General features: G+C 39.1%; 1 protein-coding gene across 1 annotated transcript in view; it reads left to right on the top strand.

Moving 5' to 3' along the window:
- The first annotated feature begins 6,878 nt into the window (after positions 1-6,878).
- The window catches only part of LOC120742413 (interferon a3-like), a 31,020-nt gene continuing 18,862 nt past the window's right edge, over positions 6,879-19,036 (top strand). The window contains exon 1 of the mRNA XM_040045708.1: positions 6,879-6,999. Within this exon, the coding sequence (XP_039901642.1) occupies positions 6,988-6,999 (12 nt within the window). The 5' untranslated portion in view covers positions 6,879-6,987. The remainder of the gene's footprint in view (positions 7,000-19,036) is intronic.

The following is a 19,036-nucleotide window of genomic DNA, read 5'->3' on the forward strand; positions in this document are numbered from 1 at the left end:
TATTTCATTTTCCATACCTGGGAAACCCGCAGGTGAGCGGGTTGAGGCCTCAACGTGCAACAGACTGTAATGTCGGAAATCTCAGATTAGAATTTGCATCCAAATCAAAGAAAATATTCCACAGTGGAGGATAGGCAGCATTTTTAAACAAGCTAAGGTATCACCCTCGTTAATTTAGTAATTTACGTCACTACGAGTTACCTGCCAAACATAAATACATGAACTTAAATACGTGAAACACAAAACAAGAAACACATCTCACGGCTGATTTTTTTTTTTTTCATTAGGCTACCTCTACATGTTTCTGAAATAGTTAAGTTGTGATATGAAAAAATTTACATCTTCCTTGAATATTTATTTCGATTTTAGCGCCAGTTTACACCCCGAAAATAAAAATAATTAAATACAATGAAATTTCATTAACGGCCACCTTACTTAAATCTGTGTAATTTATAATAAAAGCTGGTACTGCACATTTCATCAATTTGCATTACTTGTTTGTGGGGTTTTTTCTTCCTTTTTTCGGCATCTTTTTTCACACAGCACACAGTGTTTTCGGTTTGAACAACGAACAATGTATTTTTTTCACAGTTGGAATTACTCAGTTGCTTCTTTTACCTAAAGCTCCAGGTCTATTGCACAGTGTCCATGTGTGCTATAAAAGGGAAGTTCTTACTTTCAGAAACTGAAAGTGGCTTGATGACTGTGCGGAATGTGTCGTAACGCGAACCGATGAGTGACATTTCGCCTTGTTTTATCTTGAACCTGTGGCTTCCCTGTGTGAACCAGGTAACCTACGGAAAACTGCTTCACGTTTTAATCGGAAGATTAGCGCATGTTTTCATCTCAATTGAGAAATAATGAATAAAGACACTACTATTGTATAGGCAGACACGAGATCAGTAACCCTGACTGAAACCCACAATTTCAATTTTCAAAATTTTCTGGACCGGTACAGGTCAAATACGGACTATCTTGAATTGTGACCACTATAAAAAGCATAAAAACTCTCATTTTGAAGACCCTGAGTAATTTATCGCCTGTAGATTTGATTAAGCAATTCACTGTATATTGGAATGAACAACACTAATACCCCAGTGCAGGTGGTTCTGATGTCATGCAAATGTGAGCATATATTCACTGGTACATATATTAACGAATTAATAAAATATTAGCATTTGTGAATTTTGTAGCTCATTTTTAAACACTTAAGTAACCCTTAAGAAGAGTAACTCTTCTTTATCTGACGGACTTATTGCACCAATATGCCAGATCACACTCGTCTAGATCACTGGAGCAGATCTCGAAATTTCAGGTTAGGTCAATTTACCGTTTCCACTACATTATGATCCTATATTACTTAAAGCGTCATTTTTAGTTTCTTTAATTAACTCCTTTTTTATTCCTTTTATTATATACTGATTTAAAATAAAGTCGATCTAAACTTCTGCTTGTGTGGTCACGTTAACCTGTGTCAGTTTGTGTGCTAAGCAATGATGAGAAATTAGTTTGTGAGTTCGAGAATTGCATTCGAAATCCAGTTAATCCTGCAGCCTGGAAGAACAATCACAGACTACCTAACAGATACTTTTACACCACTGCTCAGGAAATTTTTAAAAGGAAAGGTCAATGTATTTATTACATCCAGTGATTTTGTTAAAAAAAAAAAAAAAAAAAAAAAAAAGAAGAAGAAGAAGAAGAAGAAGAAGAGAAGTAGGTTTAGAAGTAAAAGCTGGGGACGCCTGACGGGACAGATGATTGGGGAAGGGTATATTTTCCTCCACTTCAGTGGTGTTGGTTCAGTTATCCTGCATTAAACTCATCAAGTGTTTAAAGCATCAAACACAATATTGAAATATTTAAACTAAACTAAAATCCAACTTATTAGATGGCATTGAGTAGCTTTAGTAGCTTTTTATTATAAATTCAAAGTTTCAGATTTTATCACTGGAATAGCTTGTGTTTTGGTATAAAAAAAATATAATGTGTTACAACAATATCATTCCAACTTTATTACATTTAGACTATTATACAATTAAAATGATTTGTTAGCTGCTGAATTTGGGTATTGTGCATTTACACATGAATTATTTCCACAGATTGTTAATGGTTTGGTTTGGTTAATTGTTTTCTTATTCCTGGGTACTTTTGCACTAGGGCACAACCCTTTACTGTACGCTGACCTATGTGATTTTTTATGATTACTCAGTTGCTTGTGTGGAAAACTAATACTTCATAAATAAATGAAACTGCACAGTATCCACACGAGACATAAAAAGGAAGCGATAAAAAGTGGCTTTGTGGTTCTGCAACTGTTGCCATTCAGCATTCATTCAAAGGAACCGGCCAGTGATATTTCACCTTCTTTTACCTAGAATATGTGAAACTTGTGGCAACATGGGAAGATTAACATCCCTTGAGACTTTACAAAATTACAAAATAAAAGGCATGGTGAGGAAGAGAGCCAGAGAATAATAACACAGCTGTGTTTGAAGAAAGAAATGCATTTCAAGAAACTCACAGATGATGATCTGAAGAAAAAAAGTCTACATTATTCTAATTCTTACAAGAAGGATTTTTTCATTTAGCTTGTAATTTTGTAATATATTCTTCTTTTTTTTTCATTTACAAGCTGCTTGGATAAGTGATTCTTTTTTTCCTCTGTGTGAGCTAACAGATATACATAATTATAAATATGTATTAAACTTAACATTTTATATAATTATTTAATACTTAATATTTAAGCTTTCTGAAGGGTTATTAAATATTAAACTTTGGTTCTACTTTGTGTTTTTGTTTCTAAAGTACGTTGTGTGTAATCTTTTATTTATTATAATTATTCATTAAATTATGTCTGGTCAAGACTGTAATAATCCAACAGCAAACATGCTGGAAAACGTGAAAAAAAAAACCTTGAGAACCAAGTGACTTCAAGAACCAGTAAATGCCATCAGACATTTTCTGTAGGCTCTTATCAAAGCTGCACAATAAGGGGGAAATTTTGACCTACTTTGACCTTTTAATCAATAGAACCTTTTCTTGCTGTTTGCCCTTTGGTTGCTTTTAACTTCTTTCATGATTTCCCACTGTGATGTTTCAACGACTTTGCGGCCGTTTCCAGCTTTTTGTTTTTCTATAGAGCAGTAAAAGACATGATCATAGCATGGTTCACACAAGTCTGTTCTGACAACATGTAAAACCTCCCTCCAAGAGGCTTTTGAAAAGGTCTTTAGCAAAACTGAAACGTAAAACACAACAATAGTAAAACAGTCACCATGGTATCAAGTAGAATTAGAGTTTCTTCATTGTTCTGTCTGAATTTATGATCCATCCATCTGCAGCTTAGCGAGGAGCCTTCAGTGGACAGAGCGAGAAACAGGCAAGCAAAGAGAATCCTGCTGATCGCTTTTTCAGAAGCTATAAACTGCTTTTGTATGAAGCAAACCCTCAGGTGTCCTGGTGTTCTGATGGAGCAGATTGTTAAATGTTGGCTTTAAATCTATAATTACACAAAAGAATGGAGAACATGGTAAAATATCAGAATGATAAAAAAAGAAACATATGTACCTGAAGATCTAGAAAAGACCAAAAAAAAGCATGACAAAAAATACAACTCATAACTGACTATTTTGTTTATCATAGGCTGTATATGTGTTAGCTTGATAAAAGAAATAAAGTGTTTATATGGTGACTTTACATCAAACAAATTAAAACAATCAAATCAAAAACAATTATTGACTGCTTGATTTAATATTACAGAACATTTGTAGTATTGCGCATTTATATATTTATTATTATATTTCATGTATTTCAGTATTATTATTTGTTTTGGCATGGCTTTATTTTGTATAGGAATTCTTTCCATACTCTGTGGGGGTACAGGTGATTTGATATGTACAATTAGCAATGTGGCATTTTCCTATTGTTCAAATTACCAACTTAATTACCAGGCGTGTAAAATAGAGAACTATGTAATAGAAAAACCTGGAGGTCTAAAAGCATAGTATCCATAGAGCCATAAACAGGAAGTTTCTGTATGAAGAAACTGAAAGTGAGTTAGTGACTGAGTAACTGCACTGTCACGATCATTCATAGGAATCGATCAGTGATATTTGCCTCTCTAGGATGTAGTTTTAGAAGTAGGTAAGCCAAAGAAGGGGATTCTCCTTCACATTTTAATGGGAAGATTTGGGAAGATTGCTGCAAAAGGAAGCAAAAAGGTGTTGCCGTTATTTATAATGAGTAGAAAAAAATGTCTAAAAACATGGTGAGTGTTTAGTGTAGAAATATTTGATCATTCACCAAGACAGATCTGCTCTTTTAATACAGAAACTACAAAATAGTTGGACCCGGACCCGACTACATAGTTCACTCTTTTAACAGTTTTATTTGGTTGCTGGTTATTACGACACTCAGTTGCAACTTTTCAGCTACAACCCCACACACACCACAACAACCTCAGGTCCCAGCACGTTTTTTTCCGGGGCAGGCATGAATGAGCTCCAATGTGTGTCAGCCTCGCCACAAACCACACCCAGCCACAGCTAATACAGATTTTATGAATGCTGTGCAACATTTAACCAAATTTTTTTTATTTATGTTGAAGGTTTAATGCCTTTGAAGATCCTCGGCAATCATGCAGACAAACTGTTGAAATGCAGTAGTTTAGATATTTCAAGCTGTTTGTCATCGCTTTCATAAATTGAAGGCTTATTAAATATTAACCATAACTTTGATTTTTTTTACATGAAAAAAAATACATTTTTATGTTGTTGTTTTTCTGATATATATTGTGTAACCTTATATTGAATTATGTCTGGTTGAAAATCTAATAATTCAGTGACAAACGGGATTGAAAAAGTGAATAATTGCATGAATGAAGTAACTTCAAGAACCAACTTTAGTAGTAGTAAACTCCATCAGACATTCGGTGTAGCTTCTTAATAGAAATGCGGAATAATGAGCCTTTCATGACTTCCTTCTGTGATGTTTGCAAGGACAGCAGCAACAGTACACTTGGGCCTTTAGAAATGCCTTTATGCTACAGAGGTGGCTCTGAATATTGTCTGCTTAACTGGAAAACCTCACTCCAAGATGTTTTTGGAAAGGTCATTAGCAACCTGTGAATTCTGAATTGTAAGTGATTGAGCCACATTTTCTCATATTGCAAGTAGTTCAAGGCTTTTCTTTTTTACACTTGTTTTCCAGCAACCAATAGCAATAATTCCATAAAACAAAACAAAAAAAGATAACTTTTGAAAACGATAAGAAGAACAGATTTGATTTGAACCTTGAATTTGAATTCTAATTTAAAGGGGAAAAAAGGGCAGCATGGTTCTGTAGTTATTCATAATGCCTATTGACCGGACCAACAAAATCCAAAGCAGATGTGTTGACTCACAACAATGATGGCCAATTTGAATCCACTGGCCAGCTATGGTCCTTCTGAGTAAGGTTTGGTGTTCTTTCCCATGCTTGTGATTTCATCTCACAGTAAAGGAATGCACGGGTTAGGTTTCATTTTATTATCATCATCATCACCATAAAATGAATTAAAAATATACCCAAAAGGTAGAGTATATAGTGAACCTCTTGAAATTGAGGTACACAACAGGTGTGAGGGGCTAACAAAGCAAAATAACCATCAGTGCCAATAGAAAAGGATCAGTCAGTCAGAGAAGACTGAAACCAGTGTGAAGCTACAAGAAACTGCTCTAGACTAGAAGTGAGACTCTCAGGTTCCTCTCTTCTTTACAAAGGACACTTACCTATATAAATTAAAAACACATTTTAAATTATTTTGTGTTATTTTGTTTTCCAGGAATCAAAATAATGAAAATTAATTGGAAATAAGAGTTATTTTTTTATTGAATTCCAGACAAAACATTTATAGAAAATTTCATTTTCTATATACCTGGGAAACCCGCAGGTACAACAAGCTGTAATGTCGTACACGTGGGATTTAAATTTCCGTCTATAAAAAAATATCCCACACTTAACAATATATCTTAAAGAAGATAAGATATCATGATGTATGAGGGTTTGACCTCATTATGAGGATTCCTGGAGATACACATCCATTTGACCACCTAAGAAACATGACGACAAACTCAACTCACGACTGATGATTTCATTTGTAACCAAATCGTGTATAGGCTTACGTTTTGATACTAAACAGTTAACGTGTTACAGGGGTATTAATGCTGCTTTGAGGACATTTTCATCTATTATTGTCAAGAAACGGGCATGTGGCAGGCAGACGGTGGACCCACATGCATGAACAGGTGATGAAACAAAAGTGATCAGATCACAGGTCAGATATATGTTAACGATAACGTCATTGCAAGTACTACATGTGCTGGATTGCTTTTCTTGTTTGTTTTGTTTTGTTTTGCTGAGGGGGGCTTTTTTCAGTTATTATTATTTCAGACTCATTCAGAATCGGAGCAGATAAATACTCCTGGTTTGCCCTCCACTACCGGTTACATGAGGTTAACACAAAATACATCACAACTGATTTACAGTACAGCAGAAGTGCAAGCTGTTTAATAATGAAGAAACTGCTAAAAAAGCTAAATGCAGGCCACATGAAATGACGCAATGATGCAATGAACCAAGGTAAATACACCTGCTCATTCATACCTACGCCCATTCTTCTACTCACGTGGCAGCCGCTTTCGTTTTCCTCGGTAAAGAGAAAAAAAATACCCAAAGTGGAAGCTGTAGTTTACGAGTATCACCTATAGGCGGCGTAGAGTTTCTATTTGGAACAAGTGTCACCTGGCAGTTTGCTGCTTTCTGCCGTGTGATTGGCAGAGGAACTTTGAAAGTTAATAGGTGTGTGAGGTTGAGGTCAAGCGCTCCTCGGTGAGGAAGTTCCAGAGACAATTAACTCACTCTGGTGCGAGTGGGTATGTTGTTCGTGTGACGTTTTAATGGTGTTCAAGCTGTAGATCGACTGCGCGCGATCAATATTCTGTTGTTGTGATGCCTCTGCAGGTAATGTTTCTTTTTGGTTGATTTGTAATTTCCTTTGGTTAGTCCGTCCAGCTGACTGTTATGAATGAAGAGCGGACTAACCTCTCTCGTTTTTATCTTTTCGTTTATTAATTTGTGCCACTTCCCTTTTATAAATCCAGACTGCAGGTTACGCATACCGCTGATTCCCAGCTGTGCTGAGACCAGAACTGTTTGCAGTGCGTGGCCCAGTGGTAAATTGATTGCAGTGTCTCTAAACTGGGGTGTGACGGTAGTGTTATTTGCTCGCACCTTTGGTTTGATAGGTTTTCATGTGCAGCTGGAATATTAGTAAAATATGTTTTGAGTCCTGTTTGGGAATGAATGGGAAATGTATGTTTAATTGATGGGATAAATAAATTATACATTTATCTCTTTGACACCTTTTATTTGACACCTTAGTGCTCTGTTACATATTGTTGTAGACGCCACAGACTTTCTGTTCTCCGTTCACAGCTCCTGCCCTGCTAAAGACTTTTCATAACACACTCTGCAACTTATATGACCAGTATATTTGGCTTTTTATATATTTCAGAACCTGAAAAAACTAAACTTAAATCACTCTATACTCTTTTCTTCTCTCCTGTAATCAACCCTACTTGAAAATGAAAGCAAACGTGCGTAAGGAGCGTCACTGACGTTTGGCGCACATCCGCTTTCATTTTATTTTCATCACAAGTTAACGAAATGTGTTCGACGTTGACTGTTTTCATTTTTTTCCATTTTTTTTTTTAAACTGCCATTAATGTCTTGCAACCAGTGCGGTCCTAGCCTGTTGGTGCCCCGGGCGAACACTCCCTCTGGAGCCCCCCCCCCCCCCCCCCCCCCACAACACCACACCACACACACACACACACAAAACATATTAGGAATTGTACAGTAACATAAAACTGTTGGACGGAACCATACTGAATTTCGCCAGAGAAACACACGCACGCACACACACACACACACACACCACACACACACACACACACACACACACACACACACATACATGCATATGAAGAGAGAGAGTGTATGCATTGTATGCAAATGGCGACCAAACAGCCATCATAATTCGTCATACAATGAGAACAGGACTATTTTTACCATTTCTCTTTGGAGCAACTGTAACCCACATTATTTCCTTCGGGAATGAAGTATTCTGATTCTGATTGTTTCAGGATGACCTGCCATTATCCAATGACACATCTGCTTACCTGTATCTCTTGCTCGTGTCTCTTCTCCTCCTCTTCTTTTCTATTTTTTCTAAACTGAGCACCTGATGGCTTTGAACTGTCTTGTCCATCTTCCATTGGTTTTAATTTTTGCACTCCAGTATGAACACAAAATTCCCCAACTCAACGATCGCCACAATATAACCTAATAGACCTACACCTAGTTCACAGATTCACTTTGTCTAAGGTGTATTTCTGGGATTTCACACAACCCAGGATTTAAATCATGAATACATATGGGCTTGGATTTACATCTTATGAATGAAATGCGCTCTATTTGGAAGCAGCCGGGCCCCCCTCCCCTGTCGACAGGCTGTGTGTGAGATCATCAAACTTCAAAGTTCACCAGGGAAGACACAAAGGATAACTGTTTGCCTTTCCTGGACTGCGCTGTGCACATTGAAGAGAATGGCAACCTCAACATCGAAGTTTACCGGAAGCCCACACACATGGACCAGTACATCCTGTTCGACTCCCATCACCCTCTGGAACACAAACTTGGAGTAATTAGGACCCTACACCACCGGGCAGAACATGTTCCCTCTAAGCCTGAAGGAAAAAAAGAAGGAACACACACATGTAAAGGAAGCACTCAAAACGTGCGGCTATCCCTAAATGGGCGTTCTTAAAGTCAGCAAAGAGGCACAGAAAGAAGATCAGACACCAGCGAGGGAGGATAAGAAAGACAGACGCAACAACATTGTCATCCCCCTATGTAGCCGGTGTATCAGAAAAACTCAGGAGAGGTTTTCTCCAAGCACGACATCCCAGTGTATTTCAGACCCAGCAACACGCTCAGACAAAAACTGGTTCACCCGAAAGACAAACGCCAAAACACAGACTTAACAATGTGGTGTATGCTGTACAGTTGCAGCGAGGAATGCTCAGAACCTCTACATTGGAGAGACCAAACAGCCACTTCACAAGCGGCATGGCACAACACAGAAGAGCCACCTCCACAGGACAAGACTCAGCAGTCCATCTGCATCTTAGGGATAAAGGACACTCTTTCGAGGATGCCAATGTTCACATTTGGACAGAGAGGACAGATGTTTGAAAGAGGAGTGAAAGAAAGCCATCTATGTCCACTGTGAGCGACCATCTTTGAACAGAGGCGGTGGTTTACGACACCAACTCTCTGCCATCTATAATCCAGTTTTGAGATCCCTTCCCAGACGCCTTAACGCCCATCACATCCTGGGCCATCTGACCTCAGGAATTCGCATGATAAGGTGGGGCCAGGTTTCACAGTGAACTCACCCGAAACTTCGGCTGATTGGGACCCCACACCCAGTTTCACACCTTGGCTCAGGCGATTAGAGGATCATCAGGGGGTCCTTTTGTCCCTCTGTGGGGGGATACTCCCACTAGGTTTATATCTGGGACTCTCCACCATTTGACCTTAGAACTGAAGAAGCTTCTCGGATGAGAGGTGAAACTTCTTCAAGTAACTTAAAGAAGTCCAGACGCTTTCTTTGCAAGCTCCTTTGACTACGATGACCTGGATGACTGAGAACCTTCACAGACAGATCATCAAACTGTAAATTATAAATTTTAAATTGTTATTGATTCCCGTTTACCCCGAGTCCTAAAGTGTGTATTTATTTTCTTACTCTTCTTATATTTGTTGTTCGTTTACTGCACTGCTGTAACTGGAGGCGCGTCGTTTCGTCTCTCTATATACAGGACTGTATATAGCGGAGATGACAATAAAGTTTACTTTGACTTCAGCAGCAAGCAGGCGCACCGAGGGCTCTCGCGCTAGAATTAGAATGATAAGTCAGTATCATGATGTCTCGTGTTTGGTGTTTGTTGGTTTTTTTATTGTTTTATTTTGCGAGTTGGTTATTAGATGCTATCCAACCAGTCAAAGAATCCCCCGCCGCCCCGCCCTCTCCTCCCTGTGCAGCAAGAAGCAGGCGCACCTCGCAAACGGAGGGCGCCCTTACTCCCAGCAAATGGGCGATAGAAAACCGATGGTGCCTATGCCATTCCCAATACGCGCTGGCTGATGTCTGGGCAGCATGAGTACGAGCAATTTATTTATTTATTTATTTTTGCCGATGCCCGTGAATCCGCCCCCCACCACGATGCTGATATCAAAAACCGCTACTGCTTGCAACCCGCAAAGAAGGTGAATACTACTGCCTGAAAATAATTACTGTAAATCTCCAACCTTCAATTTTCCAAGTTAAAATAATGTAAGAAAGAATTGAGATGAATATACTTTTACATGACGGTAATTAAAATACACATATATTAAACGACCATCCGACGTTTACTTGAAATCAGCTGAAGGTTAAAAAACTAAAACTAATTTTTTTTTAATTTTAGCTACCTTAATGTCTTGCAAACTGCCAAGAAAGTAAAGACTCCCTGAAAAACATTGCTGTAAATCTCCTATCTTAAATTTTCCAAGATTAAAATCAAGAAGTAAAAACAGATTTCGGATAAATAAACTTTTACTTGACAGTAATTAAATTACATTTAAACTAATTGAACTAATTAAACTAATTAAACGACTGTTGTTCTACGTTTACTTTAAAATCGCCTAAAGGTTTCATGTTAATCGCAAGTATTAAGAGATTGACATAGAGGTGGAGATTTGTGTTTTTATGCTTTTATGTGGTAACTTGACGTCATCTCATGTTGCTGCTGCCTCTTTTTGTTATATCATAGCCAATTTTTGTACAACACTGTCTTTATATGACACAATTATCATAAAAAACAACAACAACAACAACAACAACAAAAAACACAAACACAAGCTAAAAAAAATAATGACATAAATCTTTTTTCTGGTTCACGTTTTTCTAGTTTCTACTTGATAGAGTTAGAAAACGAAATCTTGCACTCTCTATCAATGAAAGAACAGATATTAAATCTTAAAAAGATGACATAAATCTGCTATGTTTTTACTTTTGAGACGATTATCCAGCTGATTAGAAAATGAAATAGGTGTGTACTTGGGCTTTGCTATAAATGAAGCGCCTGAGGTTTGCTCCATCAGAACACCAGGAGACCTAAAAATTTGCTTCACACTAAGGAAATTTCTACATTTTTCAAAAATGATCAGCAGGATTTTCATCGCTTGCCTGTTTCTCGGGATGTACAGTACGGGCTCTTTGCTAGGTTGCAAATGGATTGTAAAAGATCGAGACGACATAAAACGTCAATTCCATGTGTACAACAACAGAGCTTTGGATTTCCTTGATATGATGGTGAGTGCACTTCTTTGCATAATGTTTAACATGGTATTGATTTAAATAGTTTGATTAGTTCCATGGATATGATGTGTGTGCGTGTTTTGTGTGTGATGCAGATTACTAACACCACTAAGGATGCTGAAATTGAGCACACAGTGGCTTTCCCTAATGAACTGTATCACCAGAAGTCCAACGCAACAGTAAGTCATCCCCAGCTTTTTACATAAAGTTGTTTCTTTTTTAATGAAAGAATGGAAAGTGTCGTGATTGCAAATCCACAAAAGTTTGTCTTTACCTATATATAGACTGTTCAGCTATGAAAGGGTCGTGTCGTCAAAATCTTTGGCCCCGAACCTGTTATTTGCTACGCAGCGGCGGGGTGTAAGTAAATATCTAGGTGAGTGAAGTCTCCTTTACCTGCAATTCATCTTAAATTACAGGCTTTTACTCAGGTGCTTTGATTCAGCAGTAACAAACAGATTTTTACAAACGCAGAACGCCACACTGAGCCACTGGTCCTCAGGATAGAGGACAGGACGTCAGATGGGCGAATCAAGAGCTCCAAAAGAAAAGATGGTTCCACAGAGAGATTGGAAAAAGCTTCCAAAACACGAAAGGACAGCGAAAGTCCAACCCCCAGGCCCCAGCCATGTTTCTTTGAGAAGTGTGAGTGAGACATTCACAGAGATTATTTTTGTTTTAATAGTTTCTGATCACTGTAGGCCGTGTGGAGTTCAGAGGTCTAATTGATTTTTGTTTATGCAGCGCTTCAAGAAAGAAGAGCAGCAAACAAAAAGAACAGCGATGGAACAAAGAACCACGCAGTAAAAAGAGGAGGACATCAAGCTCACAGGAGGAGTCTAACAATCCATCTATGAGACAGATGACCTTTACCTAGCACATACAACGGTCACACTACAGGTAAGAAAAAGTTCAAATCACACCTAAACGAGAGCCTCTTTCCCAAGCTCTCAGAATTTAGCTGGCATCCATCTGGTAATCACTAGAAGATTTCCAACAGAGCCTGTACGAATGTGTAAAATGAGACGATGTCAGCTTTTCCTACAGCAACTAATCCACAACCCCGTGTTTGTTTTGTCTCTCTTTAGAGGACTTTGAAGAAAAATATGACGAGCAGGATATTGGGTGAAGGAACAGTATGGGGAAGTGTTCTTTGGAAAAGTAGAGAAGACAACTCCCAGTATGGCTTCTTATGTGTGCACTTTACGCATGTTTTTCTTGTAGTTCATCCGTTCGCTACGTGCTTTTTCTCAAACAAATTTTCTCTTTAATGCAGGTGGTAAAAAACATGTTCCTGCAGAAGTTGCTCTAAACCGCCAGCCAATGGTGAGATGTTGTCTTTTTCGGTTGTTTTTCGGGCAGCAGTGTACCCTCAAAAGCCTAATGTTTGAACAACTGACCCTGATGTTCTGTTCAAAGCTTCTTAATGGTAGAATGACCAAGATTCCTCTGGAGGTGGCATTGCTGATAAAAGTGGGGGCAGGACCAGAGGCTACAAGCAGCAATGTGACCCAGTTTTACCGACGGTGGTAGACTTAGAAAAAGAACTTATTATGGTCTTTGAAGGGGGCAAAACAACAAGACTTGGACGTTTACCCTGTCAAACAGAAGAGAAAGGATTGTGAGAGCGACATTAAGGTCAGTGAGTAGCAAGAATAAAATATTGTCTTTATGAATAATTAGATCTTATGTTTAACGTATCTTTCGTTTGTCTGTCAGGCAATAATGGACAGTTGGTAGATGCAGCCACTGAAATGCACTCAAAGGGTGTTCCATCAAGACATTAAGACAGACAAATTAAATGAAAACTCAGCTGAACGTTTAGCACATCGGCGTGTCAAATAATTGATGTTTGGCTGTGGAGTCTTTTTTACACCAGAAGCAGTCACGAAGAAATGGTAGGTCATCAGCCTCATTGTTTACATGTTCTGCCTGCCACACGCCTGTGTCCACATTCATTCTTCCATTAATATCTCTTTGGATTTTTAGGGAGAAAATCACCGGCTCTAAACTTGCTGTTTAACGCCAACCAAAGCTGATTGCATCACAGTTTTTGCAGCGGGGCAGAGTGGTGGATAGGCTGTTACACAACATCACCTCTTCCAAGAACATGTATGCGAAGCGTACTGATATTTCAGAAAGTAAGCCAGATGTTAATTCTTTAACCGTCATGATTTGCGTTACAAAACAGAAAATTCTGTTTAATGTGTTATCTGTATCGGTAATGCACATATCGATTTTGTATGACAAACGTGAACCCCACCCCTCTATTATTTTCACAAACAGACTGCGAGAGTTTTCTGTTAGGTTGCCTGGCAGCCAATAGGAAGACCGCCTCACCCTAGAGGAACTTCGAAATCATCCTGGTTCAAATGACTTATCGACTCCAAGCACAACAGGGTTCAAAGCAGAAGCTTTAACAGAGAAGTAGTTGGTCAAATTCTGAAGCCATGTCACATATCTGTGTACGTTTTTAACAATATGTCATTTTACGAAGTCCTGCCCTGTAGAGGCACCCCCACAAAAAACCACGAGATCGAAGTGGAACTTCCAGTATTGTCTTTTCCATACATGGTTTTCTGTCCATAAATGGAAAATACCCCACCCCCCCCAGCAATCCGTGGAAAGGGGATCCTCTTTGAATTGCCTTCCCGAGGTTCTTCTCAAGTTTTTGAGGAGTTTTTCCTCGTCTTCTTAGAGAGCTTGTGTGGGTTAAAAAGGTTGCTACTATGAACCCGAGTATAAATACAGGTGCATAGTAGCAACCTGTATTGCTACACTGATCAATAATTAATTGATCAGTGATCAATTAATTATTCATGAATCAATTTAACCAAAAAATTGGACAAATCTAAGAAATGTATTAATCAGGGAATTAGCAGGCAACAGTAATTGGACAATCTAAATTTATCAGTTAATTAATAAATAAATCTGAATAATTCATCTTGCATCGCCTGTCTGCTTATATCACATAAACCTTTCATGAAATTGATTTAATTTTGTTATAATTATATATACTTATTTGTTTGTACTAATGCATCACAATTTCTTTTAAAGTAAAGTGTGTGAATTTCCCGTCTTAAACACGTCAGTGTGATCATCCTGTCCTGTCATGCTAAGAAAATGCAGTTGTTGAGTTTCATTGGCTTCACTTGGACGAAACGCCAAACACAAAAAGTGGCCAGTGCTGTTCTGACCAGAACACTGCAGGTAATGTCTATTAAAACATAAATCTATGTAATCCACACATACAATTCACCATGATGGGAGGACAACGTACCACCGCCCTTATCTCAAAAGTTGACCCAATGTGACCGCTAAGCAACTTGTGAACTCTGCAGTCTGCATTGAAGGTCATGCCTGGTTCATCTCTCTACACAGGTCTTGGAGTGTCCATTACTGCATTAGCTCAAGTTCAATCGTGACAGCAACAACTGCTGTGAGTGCCTTCTGAAGTCGGCGAACTGGTTCACTTGACAATGTTTTGTGGTTTTTTTGCTCTTACAGCATTTTTAGTGGCAATTATCTAACAAATGAAATGGATTATGCTTAATCGACGAGACCATCCAAGAAGGTTTTGTTTCAGCTGATGTGTAAAATTCTATTATATTACATGTGTACACATACCACAGGTTATACACAAAGCTGTCCTTTGTTTAGCTTAGAATGGCTAAACAAGACAAAAACTATAATGCACTCATCTGCAATCTTTGCTATTGCCACTCAGTGTCCGAGCAAGGTGTCAATTAGGGATGTGCTGATCATGTTTTTTTTTGCCCTCGAGTCTGAGTCATTTAGTTTTGAGTACCTACCGATACCGAGTCCCGATCCGATACTTCAATAATACATAAAAAAAAGAATAAAGCAGAACGAAGAACAGATCCTGGATGTTCCTCATTTTTTTTATTTAATTCACTTTATTTTAAGTGTTCAAACACTCTGTTACAAACAAAGCACTTTTGTGAGGTAGCTTGAACAATCAAGTAAAAATAACATAAATCTTCACTTATGGACTTAGTGCAACAGTAAATAAAAAAAGACTAATATAAACAACAAATAGCACCTCAACTTAAATATCCGGCAGGCATGTAAACAAATAAAAAAATAAAAGTGCCACAGGTTTGCAAAGCTAGTAATGTGGTTTTAGAAACTGCACTCCTAACTCTTACTGTCATAATAGCAGTAAGTTTCACAGAAGGAAATGTGTGTTTCTCTAATGAAAACTAACATCTCTACCTTGTCAGGTTTGAGCCTGTTTCTGTTCCATCAGTGACGTTTGCAACGGCACTAAAGTCTCTCACTGTCCACAGAGCTACAGGGGGCACTGAGATATTGGGTTGCAGCCATAGAGGGAAACTGGTTAGCATGTTCTTTCTAGTACTGAGTGGGTCGCTTTTCAAGTTTACAATCTCACAGTTTGCTATGGCAATGTTGTTATCATCAACTTTATAATACCCCAGACTGCAGACGAAAAATGTTGGAACACTGAGAACTAGTTGTTTCGCCGTCATTGTGGATGTTGGGATATCGAAGAATCCAAGGTCCTCATCCTATTCATGTAACCCCTACCGTGATCCGGGCGACGTCCGAGCCGGCATGCCTTCATATTTACTGTCTCGCTCATGTCTGCGGTAGGCTTGCTTAGCAGAGGGGGTCTATATATATATATGTATATATATATAAACACCCAGCACGCCCCTGCGGGCGGTTTATCCTTCAAGCTCGGGTCCTCACCAGAGGCCTGGGACCTTGAGGGTCCGCGCATACTTAGCTATATATATATATATATATATATATATATATATATATATATATGTAATGGTGTGTGTGTGTTGTGTGTGGTGTTGTATATAAAATATATATTATATAATATATATATAATATAATATATATATATATATATAGTGTGTGTGGTGTATACAGTATATATATATATATATATAATATATCTATAGCAGTATCCAAGAAAGGGTCTCAAGTATGAAGAGTTGGATAGCACCAGGGCCCGACATGGTTCACGCCTACTGGCTAAAGAAGCTGACTGCACTCCACGAGCGTCTGGCAGCACAAATGAACCAGCTGCTAGTTAACGAGAGACACCCGGAATGGCTAACCGAAGGTCGGACGGTCCTGATCCCAAGGGACCCAAGAAGGGACCGGTCCCCTCCAACTACCAACCAATAACCTGCCTCAGTACTAAGGGAAGCTCCTGTCAGCAGCATATATGGCTAAGATGAACAGGCCCATGGGTCAATACAGAGCGGGACACAGAAAGGAATTGGCAAGAATACCAGAGGCGCAAAACACCAGCTACTGGTAGACAGAACAGTCAGCCGAGACTGCAAGACCAGACTGCACCAACCTGTGCACTGCCTGGATTGATTACAAGAAGGCCTATGACTCAATGCCCCACCACACTGGATACTGGAATGCCTAGAATTGTACAAGATCAATGGGACCCTAAGAGCCTTCATCAGGAACTCAAGGGGGATGTGGCGTAACAAACTAGAGCACAACTCCAAGCCCATAGCACAAGTCACCATCAAGTGCGGGATCTACCAAAGAGATGCTTCGTCCCCACTGCTGTTCTGCATGGCCGGAACCCTCAGTGAGAGTCATTAACAAGACTGGCTACGGATCCGACGACGCGGAACGGAGCAGTTGTCAGCCACTCCACATGGATGACATCAGCTGTATGCCCAAGAGTGAACGAGACATCGATCACTGATCCCACTACCAGGCTATACAGCAATGACATTGGAATGTCGTTCGGACTGGAGAAGTGTAGTCGATGGTAACAAGAGAGGGAAGGTAGTCAGAACTAGGGGATTGAACTACCAGAAGGCAACATTGCAGACATAGAGGACAGTTACAAGTACCTGGGATCCCGCAGGCAAATGGAACCATGAAGAGGCCGCTAGAAAGGCTGCAACACACCAAGTACCTGCAGAGGGTCAGGCAAGTCCTGGGGAGTCAGCTGAATGGAGAACAAGATCCGGAGCCATCAACACATACGCCCTGCCCGTGATCAGTACCCTGCTGGGGTAATAGGCTGGCCCAAAGGAGGAGATAGAAGCCACTGACATAAAGACAAGAAAGCTCCTTACCATGCATGGAGGGTTTCACCCCAAGTCAGCACCCTGGGAGGCTGTACGCTAAGGGGAGAGGAAGGGGGCCGGGGACTGGTGAGTGCAGCACCACAGCCAGGATGAGACAAGGAACTTTCTATATTTATATATATATAAATCTTCTAAGGTTTGTATCTGTCTTGTGTGAAACTTGTATGAAAAGCATACAAGAGTGAAAAAGAATGTAAGATCCCTTGAACATTTATATAATGAAACTTGTATGTTTTGGACTTACTAAAACAAATATGAAAGTAATGAGAAAGTGGCCACTTTCATGAGTAAATCATATTAGAGCCTCATATGATTCACTAGCAAGCTAAAGCTGATGCAAGTCTTTTATAAGTTTTTTCTTATTTCTTTGCCATATGGGTAGTTTAATAGTTTGGGAAAAGGTTTACCCTAGAATGCTAATTATTGTGGATTGGCACAAAAAGGATGATTGTTACAGCATTGGGATGTTAGGAATGCTAATTACTAGCTTAAGGATAACAGTTAGTAGCTATGGGATACTAATCACCCAAAAATATGCTTTCAGGACATTATGTGCGTTGGGTGTTGGTCAGGGCTATCCAGAATGACAAGTGGACATTGAATGACCAAATTTAAAAATGTATGCAGTGATTTGTGTGTAATCTTTGAGGACTCAAAAACACGTGCTTCAGTCCACACACAAATACGAAGCAATTTAACCACATGTATAGACAATTTTACAAATGCGTATATCCAAACCTAAACAAATTGTGCATAAATATCACTATTTATTAAGCTCAGCTCGCACGAATTGGGATAATCTTCTCGTTCAAAAACCTTTCTGTGCGTAGAATGTCTAAAACTTCACGTAAAATCTCTCTTGGCTGGTTTACAGACCTTACATGTATGGCTCACACCTCATAACACACAGATAGCATGGTGGGCTTTTGAGAACAAATTCTCACTGTCAACTTCCCTGAGCTGCTTTCTGTCCCTATGCAAAACTTGGACACTGGGCTTTGTCTCTATCCTGGCATCTTTTATTTTTATATTTATTGGTTTTCTTTTAATAAAGCAGGCGTTATTTTTCTAAATGGAACAGAACAGCTCACTTCACTTCTGTATGCTGACAAACATGTGAGACTATACTGTAAGACGGCTCCTGGCTTGTTTCTCCTTTGTGTGATTAATTTGATGTTGTGAGCCAGGCAGACGCATTGAGACAGTTTGCATATATTAGAAATGTTAAGTTCCGTGATGTCATCAAAACAGTTTTAAAAAGGGACCTTTCAAAGTTCCAACTACATACAAAATCAAATAGTTAAAAGTGAGTTTAGTCCAGGGAGAACAAATTTTGAACCAGTTTCCGATGTCGCAAATCTTGGTCCGACCTTTGCTACGCCGACGTGCTGTGGGTGTAAGTAAAATATCATAGGTGAAGTGGAAGTCTGCCTTTAGGCGCTGTCGAAATGTC

Source organism: Simochromis diagramma, unplaced genomic scaffold (assembly GCF_900408965.1).
Source record: "Simochromis diagramma unplaced genomic scaffold, fSimDia1.1 OVJJ01000416.1, whole genome shotgun sequence".
NCBI lineage: Eukaryota > Metazoa > Chordata > Actinopteri > Cichliformes > Cichlidae > Simochromis > Simochromis diagramma.